This window comes from Onychomys torridus, chromosome 6 (genome assembly GCF_903995425.1).
Source record: "Onychomys torridus chromosome 6, mOncTor1.1, whole genome shotgun sequence".
Taxonomy (NCBI): Eukaryota; Metazoa; Chordata; class Mammalia; order Rodentia; family Cricetidae; genus Onychomys; species Onychomys torridus.
This window is the reverse complement of record NC_050448.1, coordinates 9,657,194-9,674,152: the sequence shown is the minus strand read 5'-3', so window position 1 is coordinate 9,674,152 and position 16,959 is coordinate 9,657,194. Positions and strand designations below refer to the sequence as shown.

Below are 16,959 nucleotides of genomic sequence, written 5' to 3'. Positions count from 1 at the left end.
TTACAGATAGGGATCTTATTTTAGCTTTCTACTATGTACTATATATTATTGTATGCTAAATGTGGAAACCAATTTTCCCAGCACCATTTTTAAAATTTTATTCTTAAATTAAAGTATAATTACATCATCTATCCCCCTTCTCTTTACTCCTTCCAACCACTACTGTTTCCCTCACCTCTTGCTCCTTCTTAAATCCACGATCTGTTTTTCTTCCTTGCTGTTACACACACACACACACACACACACACACACACACACACACACTCACACACACATATGCAGGTCTCAGTGTATATAAATGCCTAAATATGTAAATAGAGCCTGAGGAATCTGTTTAGCGTTCCTTGTATGTATATGGGCTCAAGGCTTGGATGACCAGTTAGGAGCTCATCCTTGGGAAGACTTAATTTTACCTTCTCAGCAGTCCTTCATTGCCTACTGTAGTTCTTTGTCTTGAGTGGGTTGGGGCAAGGTGCCCCTCCTCCACATCAGCATGTCTGTTGGTGTCCTTAGGACTTGTTTGGTCAGCCATTTCAAGTGTGATGGGCAGAGCTTCCCTGCCATTTCTAGGAAACAGTCTACAGCAGCTCCTGGTCCTCTGGGTCTTAGTATCTCCCCCTCTCTGCCTCCTCCTGTGGTGTTTCTTGAGCCTTAGGCCCAGCACCACTTGTTAAAGGGGCTATCCTTTCCTACTGTGTGATTTGACCCTTTTCTCAAGAACTAGGTGGCAGTTGGTGTGTGAGCTGCTTTGTTTTCTCTGTGGTGTCCTGCTCATCTGCTGTCTGGTTTTGTCACCACCGTGGCTCTGTGTATTAACTTAGAGACAGACAGGTTCTGCCATCTCTCCATCGTCACTCTGTCTGCTTAGCAGTGTCTGCTTTGCCTGTCGGGGACTTTGTCTTTCCATAGGAGTTTCAGGGTTGTTATTTCTAGTTGTATGAAGACATGTAACTGGAATTGGTGGGAATTCTGTTGAATCTGGAGATTATTTTTGGTAATATAGCCATCTTCTCTTTATTAATTCTGCCAACCCATGAAAATGGAAGGCCTTTCTTTCTATCTTCTCACATCATCTTCAGGGCCTTCGCTTTTTGCTGTAAAGTCTTTCACTTAAATTTTTCTCAGGATTATTTAGTATTTATTTAAAAGCTACTGTGGATGGGATTTTTTTTTTTTTTCCTACAGGTTTATTTCTGGGCAAGTTCACTGGTATATGGAAAAACTGCTGGTTGTTTTTTCAGTCCTCCTGCTTTGCTGTGAGAATGCTATCATGATAGGATTTTGACTCTGCTTTCCTGTTGGCCACTTCTTCCCTCTTAGGCTCTGACTTAAAGATTGAATACTGTTGAGTGGGAACCGTGAGAGTGGGCGTGTTTGTCATGCTTCTCCTTTTAGAAAATGCTCTCTGTTTTCTCCCATTTAGTATATATTGGCTATAGGTTAGTCATATACAACCCTCCATCTTTTCTTATAGATATATGTGTAAGTGTTCGTATGTGAGGGTGTGCTCACCTATGTATGTGCACGTGGAGCTGATGATGTTGATTATCTTCCTTGATTGCTCTCCTCATTTTTGAGACTGGGTCTTACTGAACCTGGGGCTTGCCATTTTGGCTAGACAGCGAACCCTTGGACTCTCCTGCCTCTCTCTCCTTGGTCCCCATCTCCACGACGCTGCAGTTACAGGTGCTTGCTGCCATGCTCAGGTTTTTTGTTTTTCTTCTCAATATAGTATTTCTCTGTAGCCCTGGCTGTCCTGAACTCACTCTGTAGACCAGGCTGGCCTCAAACCCAAGAGATCCACCTGCCTCTGCCTCCTGAGTGTTGGGATTAAAGGTGTGCACCTCCACTGCCTGGCTTTTTTTGTTTGTTTGTTTGTCTTTTCTTTTAATATTTATTTATTTTTATTTCATTAGCATTGGTGTTTTAGCTGCCTTTATGTCTGTATGAGGGTGTTGGATCCCCTGAAACTGGAGTTACTAGACACTTGTGAGCTGCCATGTGGAGTGCTGGGAATTGAACCTGGGTCTCTTGGAAGAATAGCCAGTGCTCTTAACTACTGGACCATCTGTTTAGCCCTTGTTTATTTTCTTAATGTAGGTGCTGGGTCCTAAAATTCAGGTCCTCATGGCAAACATCCACTGAGCCGTCTTCACAGACCCCGTTTACAGGCTTTATGTTGAGATACGTTTCTTCTGTTCCTTGTCTCCTTAAGGCTTTTATCTTTAAGGTGTGTTGAACTTACATGAAGTCCTTTTTTGCATCTATTGAGATAATCATGTGATTTCTGCCCTTAATTCTACTTATATATTGTATTATAGTTAATAATTTGTGTGTGTTGAACCAATATTGCATCCTTGGCATGGAACCAGCTTGGTGATGGTATCTGACCTGATGTGTCCTTAGTTTGGTGTACATATGTTTTGTTGGAATTTTTGTGTCTGTGTTCATCAGGGAAAGCGGTCTGTAGCCTTCCATTGTTGTGTTCTTCTCTGGTGTGTTTATCAGGGTAGCACTGGCTCCCCCTCTACTCTGAACAGACTTCAAGAGCGGAGGGTAGCCCTTCCTTAGAGGTTTGAGAGACAGTGAGTCTGTCCAGTCCTAGGCCCTTCTCTGTGGAGAACTTTTATCACTGCTCCAGTCTGGTGGTGAAGTTGTTATGTCTTCTTGATTTCATTTGGTTAGGTCAGATGTGTCTAGCTAGCCATTTCTTCTAGGTTTTCCAACGTTTTGAGTGTGTGTTTCAAAATATTCTCTAATTATCCTCTGGATTTCTGCTGGAGTCTTTAAAAAACAATGCTTCCTTCTATCTCAGCTTTATTAATTTGAGTCTTTTGGTTAGTTTGGCTATAGGTCGTCAATCCTCTTTATTTTTTCCGAGAATCAACTTTTTGTTCAGTTGATTCTATGTATTATTTTTGGGTTTTATTAATTTATGTCTGGATCTTTATTATTTATTGCTCTCTGCTTTTATGTTTGCTGTGGTTTTTTTCCCCTTCAAAAGCCCTGAGTACATTAGGGTATATATTTGAGATTGTTCTGATTTTTTTAACTTATTTTTTTAGTTGGTTCTTTGGGAATTTCATATCATGCACCCCAATCTCACCCATCTCCCCATCCCTCCACATCCACTCCTCACACTTACCCCCCACAGGCAAACTAAAAAAGAAATGATAAAAATAAGATAAAGATTTTTAAAAATACAAGAAAAATAAAAATAAAAAATGCAAATAAGAATATCAACTTCTATTAAAACAAACCAACAAGCTGGACAGTGGTGGCACATGCTTTTAATCCCAGTGCTTGGGAGGCAGAGGCAGGCGGATCTCTGTGAGTTCGAGGCCAGCCTGGGCTACGGAGGTAGTTCCAGGACAGGCTCCAAAGTTACACAGAGAAACCCTGCCTCAAAAAAAAAAAAACAAAAAAGTCAACAAGAAACAGATAAGCAAACAAACAAACAAAACCCCCAGACACTTGGCTCCTCCATCTTTGCCTGTCCATCACCTCTTCATTCGTCTTAGTGGCCCTGGGAGTGATCGTGCAGTACATCCTTTTGTCCAGACAGCTTTTCTTGCAAATGTTCCTTGTGTAATGTGTTGTTGGTCAAGTTCAAGGCCTCGGCCTCGGGCACACCATCAACACTGGACCCCACAGGCACACCATCAACACTGGACCCCACAGAAACTCCCTGGACACCCTACTGTTGCCTCAAGCCATATAGACCCTAGGTCATGGCTCTGCAGGCCCAGTCCCTTCACACACTCCAGCAAGTCATAGATGGCAATGGTAGGTATTGGGGTATACTACTACCTCAAACCCTGGGTGGCTGCTTAATTGATCAGTCCAGACCGCTGGGACCACCCCCTCCGGTGAGGGGCGGGGCCAACTCCTAGGCTCATGGTGAGGGGTAGGGTCAGCCTTTCCAAGTGTGAGGGTGAGGGTTGAGAGAGCGGCAGATCTCTTATGAGGGGTGGGGCCAGCTTTCCCATGCCAGAGTCATTGGAGTCCATTATCCCAGGGCTGGTAAGAGATGGGATCAACTTTCCCTGGGCCAGTGAGGGGCGGGGCCCGCTCAGCAAGGCCTTCATACTTCAACTCACAGTTCAATACATGGATCACATGGGCCCCCTGTGGTAGCACAGGCAGTGGACATCAATACAACTGTGGCAGGACCACAGAGCCAGACATGGCCCCAGCAGCAGTTTGGGCCCAGATGTAGGCCTCTTAGATAAGCATGGATCCAGCAACAGCATGGTCCCCAGATTGTCATGGTCCCAGGTGGTAGTAGAGCCCCCAGCAGTCAATGGTAACTGGAACCACGGACCTCGGCACAGACCCTGGCTGCTGTAGGGCCATGGATCCAGTCATGGTTCCAGCTAGCTACAGCTTGGCCGGGTGTCAATATGGCCCCCCGGATGTACTGATCTGTTTGGCCCCTACGGCAGCATGATCCTTGGGAACCAAATGGCCTCAGGTGTTGACCCATATCCCAGGCATTTGCATTGCCTTCAGTGGTAAAGGACATCAACACAGACCCCAGTTGCCGTGGGGCCATAGACCAAGAGGTGGCCCTGCGCAGTAACCCTTCATGGCTACAGGGGGCAGCACAGGCCACTCAGATTGGCAAGGCCCTGGAAGCTGCCCTTGAACCCCCAACATTGTTACAGGTGGTTACCCAGAAGCCAGCCACCCTTTTGATCTTTCATGAGAACCTGGGCCATGGACATCAACATACACCCCAGCTGTGGTAGAACCCAGACACGGTCTTCATCAGCCTCTTGAGCCTAGATATCAGCCTCTTGAGCCTGTGGCCCTGGGTGACTGCACAGGCCCCTCAGATTTGCATCACCCTGGCTGCAAGGTGGCCCTTGGACAACATGGACCCAGGTGACTGCCCAGACCTTGTGCATCCACTTGGCCTTCAATGGTACCAGGAGCCATGAATATCAGCACAGACCCTGATGCAGTAGGGCCATGGACCCAGACATGGCCCACTGCTGCAGCCCATGCCTGGGTATGAATGCTACTGTGGCCCCAGGTGGCAGCCCAGTTTACCCCAATTTGTATGGCCCTGGTGGCAGCGTGACCCTCAGGTACCAGTACGGCTTCCAGTAGTCTGGGCATCTGCACCACCCTCAGTAGTAACAGGAGCCACTGACATCAACACAGACCCTGGTTGTGGGAGAGCCATGGATCCAGACATGGACCCTGGCAGCAGCTCAGTCCCAGTCGACACCCTGGGCACGGGTGGCAGCCCAGAGCCAGACATCCATATGGCCGGCTCTGGTGGTAACTAGGGCCATAGGACATCAACACAGACCCCACTGCAATGGAACTACACACCCAGACATGGCCCTCAGCAGCATCCCAGGTCCCGCCCAATGCCACTATATACCTGGATGGCAGCATAGGCCACTCAGATCAACATCACCCTGCTGCAGGGTGGCCCTTGGACCTCATGTGAGGGCCCAGACCCTGGCCTCCCACCCAGTCCTCGATGGTATCAGGCACCTTGGATATCAGCACAGACCATGCTGCTATAGGGCCACATTGTTCTGATTTATGATGTAAGTTTTCATGGCTGCAGACTGCCTTAGGTGTTTTCTGGAGGTTCTGGTAAATTGTGCTTTCAGTTTCATTTGATTGGAGGAATTTTTAAACATCACCTAGATTTCCTCGGTATCTCACTGATCATACAAGAGTATATTGTTCAGTCTTCAAGTAATTGAGTAGATTTTGTAATTTCTCTTGCTACTAATTCCTGGTTTCTTCCATATGATATGAAAAGATAAATACTTTTGTCCTTTCTAAGACTTGCTGTGGTCTAGATTATGGTACATTTTAGGGAAGGTGTGCAGACTGCTGAGAATATGTTTCTTTTCTGTTGGACGGGCTAGTCTGGACATCTGTGAAGTCCATTGTTCTGTAGTCTAGTTTAACTGAAGTTTATTGGTTGCTTTTAATTTGGATGACCTCTCTAAAGATGAGATTAGGGTACTGAAGTCACCCTCTATTATTGTATCAGGATTTCTGGGACCTTTTATGTACAATAGGGTTTTGGGTTGTTTTTTTTTAATTGGTAGCCCTGGTATTTAGTGCATATGTACTTCTGTGTGTGTGCCTATATGTGGGCAAGTGCCACAGTACATCTGTGGACAACATTGGGTGTCAGTAGTAACCTTCAACCTCATTGGTGACAGGTGCCCCCCCTTCTCTCTCTCTCTCTCTCTCTCTCTCTCTCTCTCTCTCTCTCTCTCTGTGTGTGTGTGTGTGTGTGTGTGTGTGTGTGTGTGTGTGTAGCCCATCTTGGAACTCACTATGTAGACCTGGCTGGTTTTGAACTCTCAAGTGCTGGGATTAAAGGCATGCTTTACCATGCCTAGAAAGGCCGAGTCTCTTGATCACTATGTACCCTGGATCCTGTCAGCTTCGAGGAGTTCCCATCTCCCCTCCCATGTGTTATCATGACCTGCTTTAGGTGGGTCTGGGGATTTGAACTTGGGTCTTATGAGTCATCTCCCCTAGTCTGTTGCCTTACTTGGAAGGCATCGATGGGCTTTTGAATAATTACTAACTGTGAGATTACATGACTCTTCTCTGTCCAGTGGTTCTACCATCTGTGGGTAATCCTACCCAGGCAATTATTATAAATTAAATAAGGTTCAAATAAAATATTTTCTAAATAATCTGTGTATTTCAGAAGAAAAGTTTATGTTTAAATAGCAGAACTCAGTGTTGCTTCTTGGCTTTACTTTTAAAATCATCCCTGAGGAAGCTTTAGATTTTATATTTCAGAAAACAAGATCATTGGATTACTAAGCAGTTGTCTTCTGGAGCCCACTAAAAAATTAATGATGCCCTCCCCCTTTTTTTCTTTAAAAATTAAGTAAAACTGTATCTAAATTTGCCACTTAGGGACTCTGCGGTAAAACACTGATCTGTTGACCATCAATAAAATAATTTATGCTAAGGACAGAGCAAAACCAGAAAAATCCTGTGTGTGTACTGTTTCCACCTTCTGAGTGCATGCTATCCTTGGCTCGTTTTGAACTTGGTTTTGTAATTGGGGTCTGGTAATTGTGCAGTGTTTAAAAGGGAGAGTAGACAAGTGTTTTCACAAGCATTCCTCAAATGCTTTCACTCCTGGAACTTAAGGAATGGCAGTTGATAAACCACCCCTTCTCTTAGTCTCTTGAGGAAACATGTACTTGGGCTTTTTAAATATTACACCAATATTTCCCCAGGTGTCATGATCCCTAGACATAACCCTCTCACTTGGGAGGCTAAGGCAGGAGGTTAAAGAATCCAAAGCCAGCCTGGGTTGTATGTAGGGCAAGATTTTCTTTCAAAAGCCAGAAAATAAGTTTCAGTTTTAATGTTCTACTGTTCTTTTTTTTTAAAACTCAAGTAAAGTTTCAGAAAACTCTGTGTGTGTGTGTGTGTGTGTGTGTGTGTGTGTGTGTGTGTATGTGTGTGCTTGTATCTATTGACTTTAATTCTATGTGGAATTTAATGAAGAAGCCATTTTAAAGATTTATTTTTATTTTCTGTGTATGAGTGTTTTACCTATATGTATGTCTTACATACATACATGTCTGTGCACTACATGTGTACTATGCCCTTGGAGATCAGAAAAGGGTGTTGGATCCCCTAGAAATGAGTTACAGACCGTTGTTTACCACCGTGTGGGTTCTGGAAATTGAACCCAGAGCTAGTATTTAACCACTGAGCCATCTCTGCAGCTTAGGAAGTCGTATTTTGTTGCTGATAGTATTTTTTCAATAAAGATAATTTTCTTTTAGTGAAGATAACTTTAGTTTTTTTCTTTGCCACAAAAATTCTTTAGACACCTTTTTTTCTCTTCTAATTTAATTCTGAACTACATTTCCTGGCCATTATGGCCGACTAGTAACCTGTAAGGTACTTTGAAACAGAGTGTTTTGAGGCAAGCAGCTCTCTGTTAATGTCATTAGAAGAAGGACCACTATTACTCCCCCCTCCCCCCAGATAGGGTTTCTCTGTGTCATTTTGGTACCTGTCCTGGATCTCACTCTGTAGACCAGGCTGGCCTTGAACTCACAGAGCTCCGTCTGGCTCTGCCTCCAGAGTGCTGGGATTAAAGGCATGCACCACTGACTGCTGCCTAGCATGCTATTATTTTAAGATAGGTTCCCACTTGAACTTCTGACTCTCCTGCCTTTGCCTCTTGAGTGCTTAGATTACAGGTGTGCACCACCAAGCCTGGTTTACACAGTGCTGGGGATCAGATTCAGACATCCTGTGGGCTAGACAAACCCAGACCTACCAAGCTATAGCCCTAGAATTGTGCTTGACTTGTTTATTTTGCTGTACGTAATGTCCTCAGGGCTTGTCCATGTTATATACTATGTGTATGTGTATACCACACTTACCCACACCCTGTGGATAGATGCATGTGTCCTTCCAGCTCTTGGTTGTTATGAATAATGCTGCTGTGAATACAGGAGTGCAAATATTTTTTGAGGCTATTGTGGAAGGTATTTCTTTTTCAGTCAGTTTGCCATTTGTATATTGGAAAGCTACTGATTTATGTGTGTTAATTTTGTATCTTGCACTTTGTTGAAAATGTTTATCAACTGTGAAAGTTCTTGGTGGAGTTTTTAGGGTAATATACTGCAGTGGTCTGGATATTTGTGCCCCCCAGAATCCACATGTTTTAGGAGGTGGGGGTCTACTGGAAGCTGCTTTGCCTCTGGTGAAAGGGATTAGTACCTTGTTGAGGTGGCCCTGGACTGGCCCTTTCTGAGGACACAAGTAGAAGTTGCAAGTCTTTGAAAGAGAAGTTGAGGCTGAGCAGGCAGTATATCTACAGTGCCTTCATCTTGGACTACTGTCTCTGGGATGGACAAATAGACATAAATTCATTCCTGTGTGTGTAAGGTCTCTCAGGTGTGGAATTTATTAAATCAAACTGGAAGAAACAAGACATACATTGTCTGGCATCTGCTATGGAAAGCCATAGTTCAGGGTCTGTCTGAGCATGGGTGAGGTTTATTCAGGATAACAGTTATGGAAGAGAAGGGAGAAGGAGGCTCTAGGAATCTGTGCTTCTGGAACAATGTTCTAGATAGCACAGTCTACAGAGAGCAGTCATGGCTCAGTCCAGAAGCTGGAAGGTATGGCACAAAGAAATGTGGTGTCTAGTCAAAGGTCTGACTGCTCTATCCAGGATGGTTTCATTTGGCTCTGTTTTCCAACGAAGTAGGGCACAGAAAAGGGCCAGGAAATCCTGCATAACTTAATCACTTTTCCTAAAGGCCCACTTCTCCTCCCATCCCCTTTTTTGGGCAAGTTTTCACTATATAGCTCTGGTTTGCTTGGAACTCGATATGTAGACCAGGCTGGCCTTGAACTCACAAGAGATTCACCTGCCTTTACTTAGTGAGATTAAAGGCCTGCACCACCATGCCCAGCACAGCCCCTCTTATTACTATCACCACAGTGGAGATATTAAGTTACACCATGAATTTTCGAGAGGACACACAGTCTAGACAGAGCACAGGCTTAGGTAGAAAAAAAAATCAAGCTGCCCTGACATTGACACTGAATCTCAGCATCCCCAGACCTTCACAGGATGAGTTGTGCAACTAGGAATGGGGTGTATCTGTGTGTCTGTAGGCAAGGAGTCAGATCTTTGAGGGGCTGATACAGGAGATGGTCTAATGACAGCCACAGAGACCGTCAGTTTCCCATCACTGCAGGGTGTGCTAGTGCTGAGTTGAGGAGAGCAGCTGGGAGCACAGCATCAGTTACAGCATCCTTTGGATTAGGATTCCCATAGTGTCCTGACCCTGTGTTTTGTCTTTTAAAATCTGTCAGACGGGACTTAACATTTAGATTGACAATTATAAAGTTTGAATAAGATATGATTGTTTAAATGTGTGCACATTGTCTTATAAAGCCAGAGGTGGTGGCCCACACCTATAATCCCAGCACTCAGGAGGCAGAGCCAGGCGGAGCTCTGTGAGTTCGAGGCCAGCCTGGTCTAGAGTGAGTTCCAGAAAAGGCACCAAAGCTACAAAGAGAAACCCTGTCTCCGAAAAACAGAGAGAGAGAGAGAGAGAGAGAGAGAGAGAGAGAGAGAGAATACAAAATGCTCTGTGAATATTTATATTTAAAAATATATTCTTTTGTCAAAGGTGTGTATTTGATGGAAAATGATTTTCTATAGGAACTTTTTGGTTTTTCGAGACAGGGTTTCTCTGTGTAGCTCTTTGCGCCTTTCCTGGAACTCGCTTTGGAGACCAGGCTGGCCTCGAACTCACACAGATCCGCCTGCCTCTGCCTCCCAAGTGCTGGGATTACAGGCGTGCACCACCACCGCCCGGCTAGGAACTTTTAAAATTACCTACATTCTTACAGTACAAAATACTTGACCCCTGTTGTGTTAGTAGTAACATGTGGTGGCAGTGGTGCACACCTTTAATCCCAGCACTCAGGCGGCGGAGGCAGGTGGATTTCTATGAGTTTAAGGCCAACCTGGTATATAAATCAAGTTTCAGGACAGCCAGGAATGTTACACAGAAATACCCTGTCTCCAAAAACAAACAAAAACCCAAATAGTAATAGGAATATATTTACTCATCCAAGAAGTTTAGCTTTTAGTTGTTCATTACTTATTTGTAGATGTGTTAGCAATATGCGAATTAAATAAGAAGAATGTAAGACAGATTTACAATTTTAAGGTACTGTGTGGTTGGCAAATGAAATAGACTGTGATGTTGATAGTGCTTCTTTCTTTCTATGTAGACTGAGCCTTAAATTGAGGGCTGTCAGGATTAGACTGTGTCACCAAGATCTGAAGTATGTGGGTTAGTAGATACGCACATGGGGCAGTATGAACCAGTGGGGAAGGAAGTTAGAACAAGATCTAGACTCTTAACGTCCAGTTGTAACCACAGGAGATATGTACGTGGAGATAAAGTGAAGCATAGGAAGGTCACGACTTTTGGAATATCACCGAGAATGTCTTGTGTCAAAATGCAGAGAGGAGGGGACTTTGGAACACTCAGTTCCAAGATGGGAGGATGTCTTTATCAACTCTTCCTTCAAGGTTCAGGGATCTGTGTGGAAGAGGAGGTGGGAAGGTTGTAAGAGCCAGAGGTGCTGGGTGACTCCAAGGAACTCATGTTTTCATATACAGGAGGACTGATAGAGACACACAGAGTCTCAGCACTGAGAAGGGGAGTGGACACAAAGCCCCAGCCCTAACCAAAAAGCTGTTTGCAGTGGGTAACTTTTGGGAAAGGGAAAATTCGTTTTCTCCAATGAAGTATTGCCATGGGATATATCAGCCACACTCCAGGGCAGGTCCCGTGCCTAGGAGTAGCTGGACAAACAAAATGTATGCCATGACTGGTTTTTGTGGACTTTTTGTTTTGATATTTCATCTTATTGTTTTTCTTGTTTTGTTTTGATTTGGGTTTTGCTTTGATTTGAGAAAACGTGGCGTTAGGTGGGGAGGATCTGGCAAGTGTTGGGGGAGGGGAAACATTAAAATGTATATGAAAACATTTTATTTTTCTCTGATTGAAAATAGATTTTTTTCATACAGTATATTTTGATTATGGTTTCCCCTCCCTGACTCCTCCCAGCCCCCCCCCCCCAGCTCCCATCAGATCCACACTCTTTCTGTCTCTCCTTAGAAAGTAGCCATCTAGCCAAGTGGTGGCCCACGCCTTTAATCCCAGAATTTGAGAGGCAGAGGCAGGCGGATCTCTGAGTTGTAGGTCAGCCTGGGCTACAGAGTGAGTTCCAGGACAGGCTCCAAAGCTACACAGAGAAACCCTGTCTTGGGGGAAAAAAAGGAAAAAAGGAAAAAGAAAACAGAATCTAAAGAATAATCATAAAATATAATAAGATAAACAAATCAAATATGATAAAGCAAATATGAAAAAGCACAAGAAATGCATAGATGCAGAGACACTGGTGTTGGCAGATACAGGAATCCCATAAAAACCCCAAACCAAAGCCATAATATATACACAAAGGACCTGTAATTAAAAAACAGTGCCCCGACTTCAAACCTCCAGAGTGCCATTGAGTTCGTTTTGTGTTAGCCATCTATTGTTGGGTGTGGGACCTACCCCTAAGTGTGGTTTCCCCAGGGAGACTCCCTGGAGCAGACTCATTTTTCATCTGCAAGTGGCTATCAGAGCTCACTTCTGGGTTAGGGATGGGGCATGTGTCCACTTCTCTCAGCTCTAGGACCCCATCTGGTGCAGACCCATGCAGGTCCTGTGCATGCTGCCGCAGTCTCTGAGTTCAAATGTGCACCAGCCCTGTTGTATCTATAAGGCTTTGCTCTCTTGATGCCTCTCTGGCTCCTCCACTCTTGGTCTCCCTTTCCTCATTCCCTAGCTCTGATGGGAGGGATTTGATGGAGACATCCCATTTAGAGCTGAGTGCTCCAAGGTCTCTCTGCCTAATGCCTGGCTGTGGGTCTCTGTATTTGTTCCCATCTGCTGCGGGAGGAAGCTTCTCTGATGGCTGAGCAAGGCACAGATCTAGGAGGAGTTGAGGGGAAGGGAGAATATGATCAAAATATTTGAAAAAAATTAAACTTTTTATTCTTCTCTTGTACATTACACCCTAACTTCAGTTTCCTCCCTCCACTCCTCCCAGTCCTTCCCCCAGATCCACTCCACCTCTGTTTCCCTTAAAAAAAAAAAAAAGGAAAAAAAAAAAAAAAAGAGCAGGCCGCCCAGGGAGATCCACCAAACAAGGCCTAATAAGCCTGGGCACAAACCCTCCTCCCGTGTTGGGGGTCCCACAAGCACACCAAGCTACACAACCGTAAGGTCTATGCAGAGGACCTAGCGCAAGCTGGTACAGGGCTCGTGTTTGTCTCTTCAGATTCTCTGAGCCTCTGTGAGCCCTGCTTAGTTGATTCTGTGGGCCATGTTCTCCTGGTGTCCTCTCTCAGTAGAAATAATGCCCTGTGTCTTAGGATTGAAGACAAAAGGAGACTTTAAGTGTTCAGAATACTAGGTGGAGTGCCAGGAAGCGTATTGTTATGATGGCAGGAGACAGGCAGAGCATGTGGAATACTTAGAATGTCAAGTCCTGAGAGCCGTTGGATTTTGTGTCTGCCTGGGTCTCTGCTTCCTTCTCTAGCTCCTTAAGACTGTAGCTATCACTTCTTTTGGCAGATAACACATGGCTGCTGTGTCAATTAAAAAAGATCCTATGCTTTCTGTGTTCAGCTACCCATATCTATTCACAGTTCCTGTTTATTGTCATTTCCTTTTATTTATTGTGTGAGTGAACATTCCTGGAAAGAACAGTACCTTCCACCAAATCTTCTACAAGCCTGTTCACCCAATGAAAACTTCTGTGACTGGAGAGATGGTGATGTTGCAGGCCCAGAACCCAAGAACAGTTTATCTTGGGCTGTTTTCGCTCCCTAAATAGCCATTCCTTGCCCATCTCTGTGTCTGACTTAACATCCTTGTGTCTAATGGGTGAAATGTTTTGGAATATATTAACTGAACTGATGTTCATCATCCAGAAAGCTAAGAACATCATCAGCTATCATCAAGGCTGATAACAGAGATGGTCCCTCTTTGCTGTAAGCCACCTCTGATGTTCCACTGGTGTGTTTGAAAAGTGCATTGGATTGAAGATTTCCTTTGTTCTGTTGCTGTGAGAATTACCACCATGTTGGAACATGGAATTTGGGGTAGCTCTAATCTGTGTCCCCTGGCCGTGGCACTCATATTTGGCTCCAGAATAATCTATCTCTCCCCTACTCTGAGGTCAGAGCTGTTTTGACAGTTAAGTAGTCATCCTGTCCCCGGATCTGCATTGCCCTCTGGGAGTATAGTGCAGAAATGTCTCTGCGTTCCCTTTCCCAAGTTTGATGGTACTCCACTTTGGACAGAGGGTAGAATAGAAGAAGCACATGCTGACTTACCAGTTCTGGAGAAGTAGCTCGGGAGGGAGCCTGGGACAGCTCCTGTGGGCCTGTAGACCCTGATGTCCTAGTTTTCTTTCCAGTTACTGTGATAAAATACCCTGATGAAGCAAGCTAGAGGCAAAAGAGTTGTTTCAGCTTACTGCTTCAGGGTACAGTCCGTCCCGCCTCTGTTCCTCACCTCAGTTAGTTCAGCCATGAATTCCTCACAGCCTGTCCATGGACTAGCCTAGCTAGACTGGTCCTCATGCCGCTCCCTTCCCAGGTGACTCCAGCCAGTGTCTGATCACCCACCTGCCTAGGGACGTTAACTTTGACCGCATGATAGACACACTTGGATTTTTAGCAGGAAGGACGTGGACTGCGTTAATTTTATAAAAACCTAGTCCCCCACAGAGTGTTGTGTGAAAGTTGCTGCTGGGTAGAGGTTAGAGCTCTGAAGGTCTCTCCAGGACTGCCTAGAGGGAGTACCAGGCCTCTGCTAGAAAACACCTAACAAGTGTAAAGTTACAGGGAATAGCTGCTTACTGGATTTATTTAAATTGTTCATCTAGTGCTAATATAATTAATATATATCATTTACTATTTTATATTAATACTTTCATTAATAAACATAAATTCCTGTGATTGGAGAAGAAGGTTACCTATACTAAAGGAAGTTGCTTTAAACCTATTTTTAGAAAACATGTTCTTTGGGGAAAAGCTGAAAATGAGGTAAGAGATGTAGAAATCATGCCATACAAAGAATGACTGACAGATTTATGGTGGGTTATTTTGTAAGTCAAGGTAAAGGGAGCCGAGGTAACAGAAAGACAAGCTGAGGGGTGAATGGTAGACTTTCTGGGGTAGGAAAATCTGGGGGTGGAGTTTGAAGCAGATTCTAGATGGATGTAAGGTGCATGCTTGTAGAGAGGCTGTGGAGTTGGAAGGCCTTCGGTAAGTGCTAGAGCAGCGAGGGCGGTTCTCCGTGACAGCGCACTGTTGTTTTCATGTTGTAACCTTATTTCAGTAATGTTTTAACGTTCCATGTACACAGAGTAACTCTGTCATCAGGCATTCCGTCTCATGTAGATCAGTATGGCTTTAAACATAAAACTTTTAAAGCATGAAACTTTTTCTTTTGCAGAGACATTATGATAACACACTTTGAGCCTTCCATCTCCTTCGAGGGACTCTGCAGTGAGGTTCGAGATATGTGTTCTTTTGACAATGAACAGCCATTCACCATGAAATGGATAGATGAGGAAGGTGAGTGATTGGGAGAAGGGATGCGCCTGTGTGAACATTTGCCTTAAGATGAATAAGAGCCCTAAAAAATTCAAGAGGGAAAGATAAAGCAGAAATTTAATGCCATGTTTGAGTACTTAGATTAACAGAAAAGATTTAAGTCAAAGTACACAATCTTTGTCTTTCCCTCTTCAAATGAAGTAAGGCAAACAATGTTTTACTAGTGTGTCTTTTTTTAATATAAATGTTTTATATTTTAATATAAGAGCTTACCTGTTATTAACTGAATATACCTTAAAGAAAATGTTACAGAAGCAGTCATAGTGATTGTGATCATTTTACTTCAGGATGATGTTAGTGACTTGTACTCACAAAGCATTGTGAACTGTCTTGAGGAGAGACATTGCCTGTCCTCACATGCAGAGGCTTATCACAGTTGGGCATGTGTGTTAGTCAGGATGCTTGTAGTTAGAGTTTTCCTGCCTGGCCCACAGTCAGGACAAATCTCTCTCATCTGCCAGGCCCATAGACGCTCAGACCCAACCAAGTAAACACACAGAAACTTACACTGTTTACAAACTGTATGGCCGTGGCAGGCTTCTTGTTATCTACTTCTTCTATCTTAAATTAACCCATTTCTATTAATCTGTACTTTGCCACGTGGCTTGTGGCTTACTGGTGTCTTTACATGTTGCTTGTCATGGCGGCGGCTGGCAGTATCTCCACCCAGCCTTCCACTTCCCACAGTTCTCCTCCTCCTTGTCCCGCCTACCCTATCCTTCCTGCCTGGCTACTGGCCAGTCAGCACTTTATTTATTTTAACCAATCAGAGCAACACATTTGACATACAGAACATCCCACAGCATTGTCCCTTTTTTTAAAAAAAGCAAGGTTTTAACTTTTATATAGTAAAATTTTAGATAACAAAACAATTATCAAGCAAGAATTACAGTTACAATATTAAAGAAGGCTGGGGGGAAAGAAACCGCCAGCCGCCGCCATGAGAAAAAAGAAGCTCTTAAGGACCAGGGCTGATAGAATGATAGAATGGACGGCTTCCTCAGTTTGAAGACATTGAATCAAGGCTTCTCACCATCTACTGCCTACATGTGTACCTGGTGCCTAGGGAGACCAGAAGAGGCTATCCGATCCCCCTGGAGATACTGGTCACAGAAGGTTGTGGTTTGTCGTGTGGATGCCAGGACCTAACCCTCTGCAAGAACCACAAGTACTTCTAACTGCTGAGCCGCTTCTCCAGCCCCTAATTGGCTTTTTTTTTTCTTTTTTTTAAAAATAAGGCAGGTTTTGTTAGTGGCCCTGGCTGGCAGGAAACTTGCAATGACCCCCCCTTCTTTGGTCTCCTAATGTGAGCTATCAGGCCTCAGTAGCAAAATATTTTAGGTAGCTAGTAATTTTGTAACCATCATTGCCATGTACTCTTGCACAGGGCAGGGAATGACAGGTAGGATTTTATTTTACTTTATTTTTAGTTCTCTGTGTAGTTTTACGTTTTTATTTTTAACTGACAGTATATATGATTATGAGTTGCAGTGTTACATTTTTTTCTTTGTGTCTGTTGTGAGTGTGTGTTTAATGTGTATATGTGTTTTGCTTACATGTATCTCTATGCACCATGTGCATACAGTGTCTGAACAGGCCAGAAGAGGGTGTTGGGTCCTGTGGAACTGAAGTTACGGACAGCTGTTAGCCATGTGGTTACTGGGAATAGAACCCAGGTCTTTTAGAATGGGACTGTTGCTGTGACAGACCTGACCTGT

The 16,959-nt window shown here is 44.1% G+C and overlaps 1 protein-coding gene across 1 annotated transcript in view; it reads left to right on the top strand.

Moving 5' to 3' along the window:
* Prkci (protein kinase C iota) overlaps window positions 1-16,959 on the top strand; it is a 59,965-nt gene that overhangs the window by 11,057 nt on the left and 31,949 nt on the right. Inside the window, exon 2 of the mRNA XM_036190829.1 lies at window positions 15,081-15,202. Coding sequence (XP_036046722.1) covers window positions 15,081-15,202 — 122 coding nt within the window. The remainder of the gene's footprint in view (window positions 1-15,080; window positions 15,203-16,959) is intronic.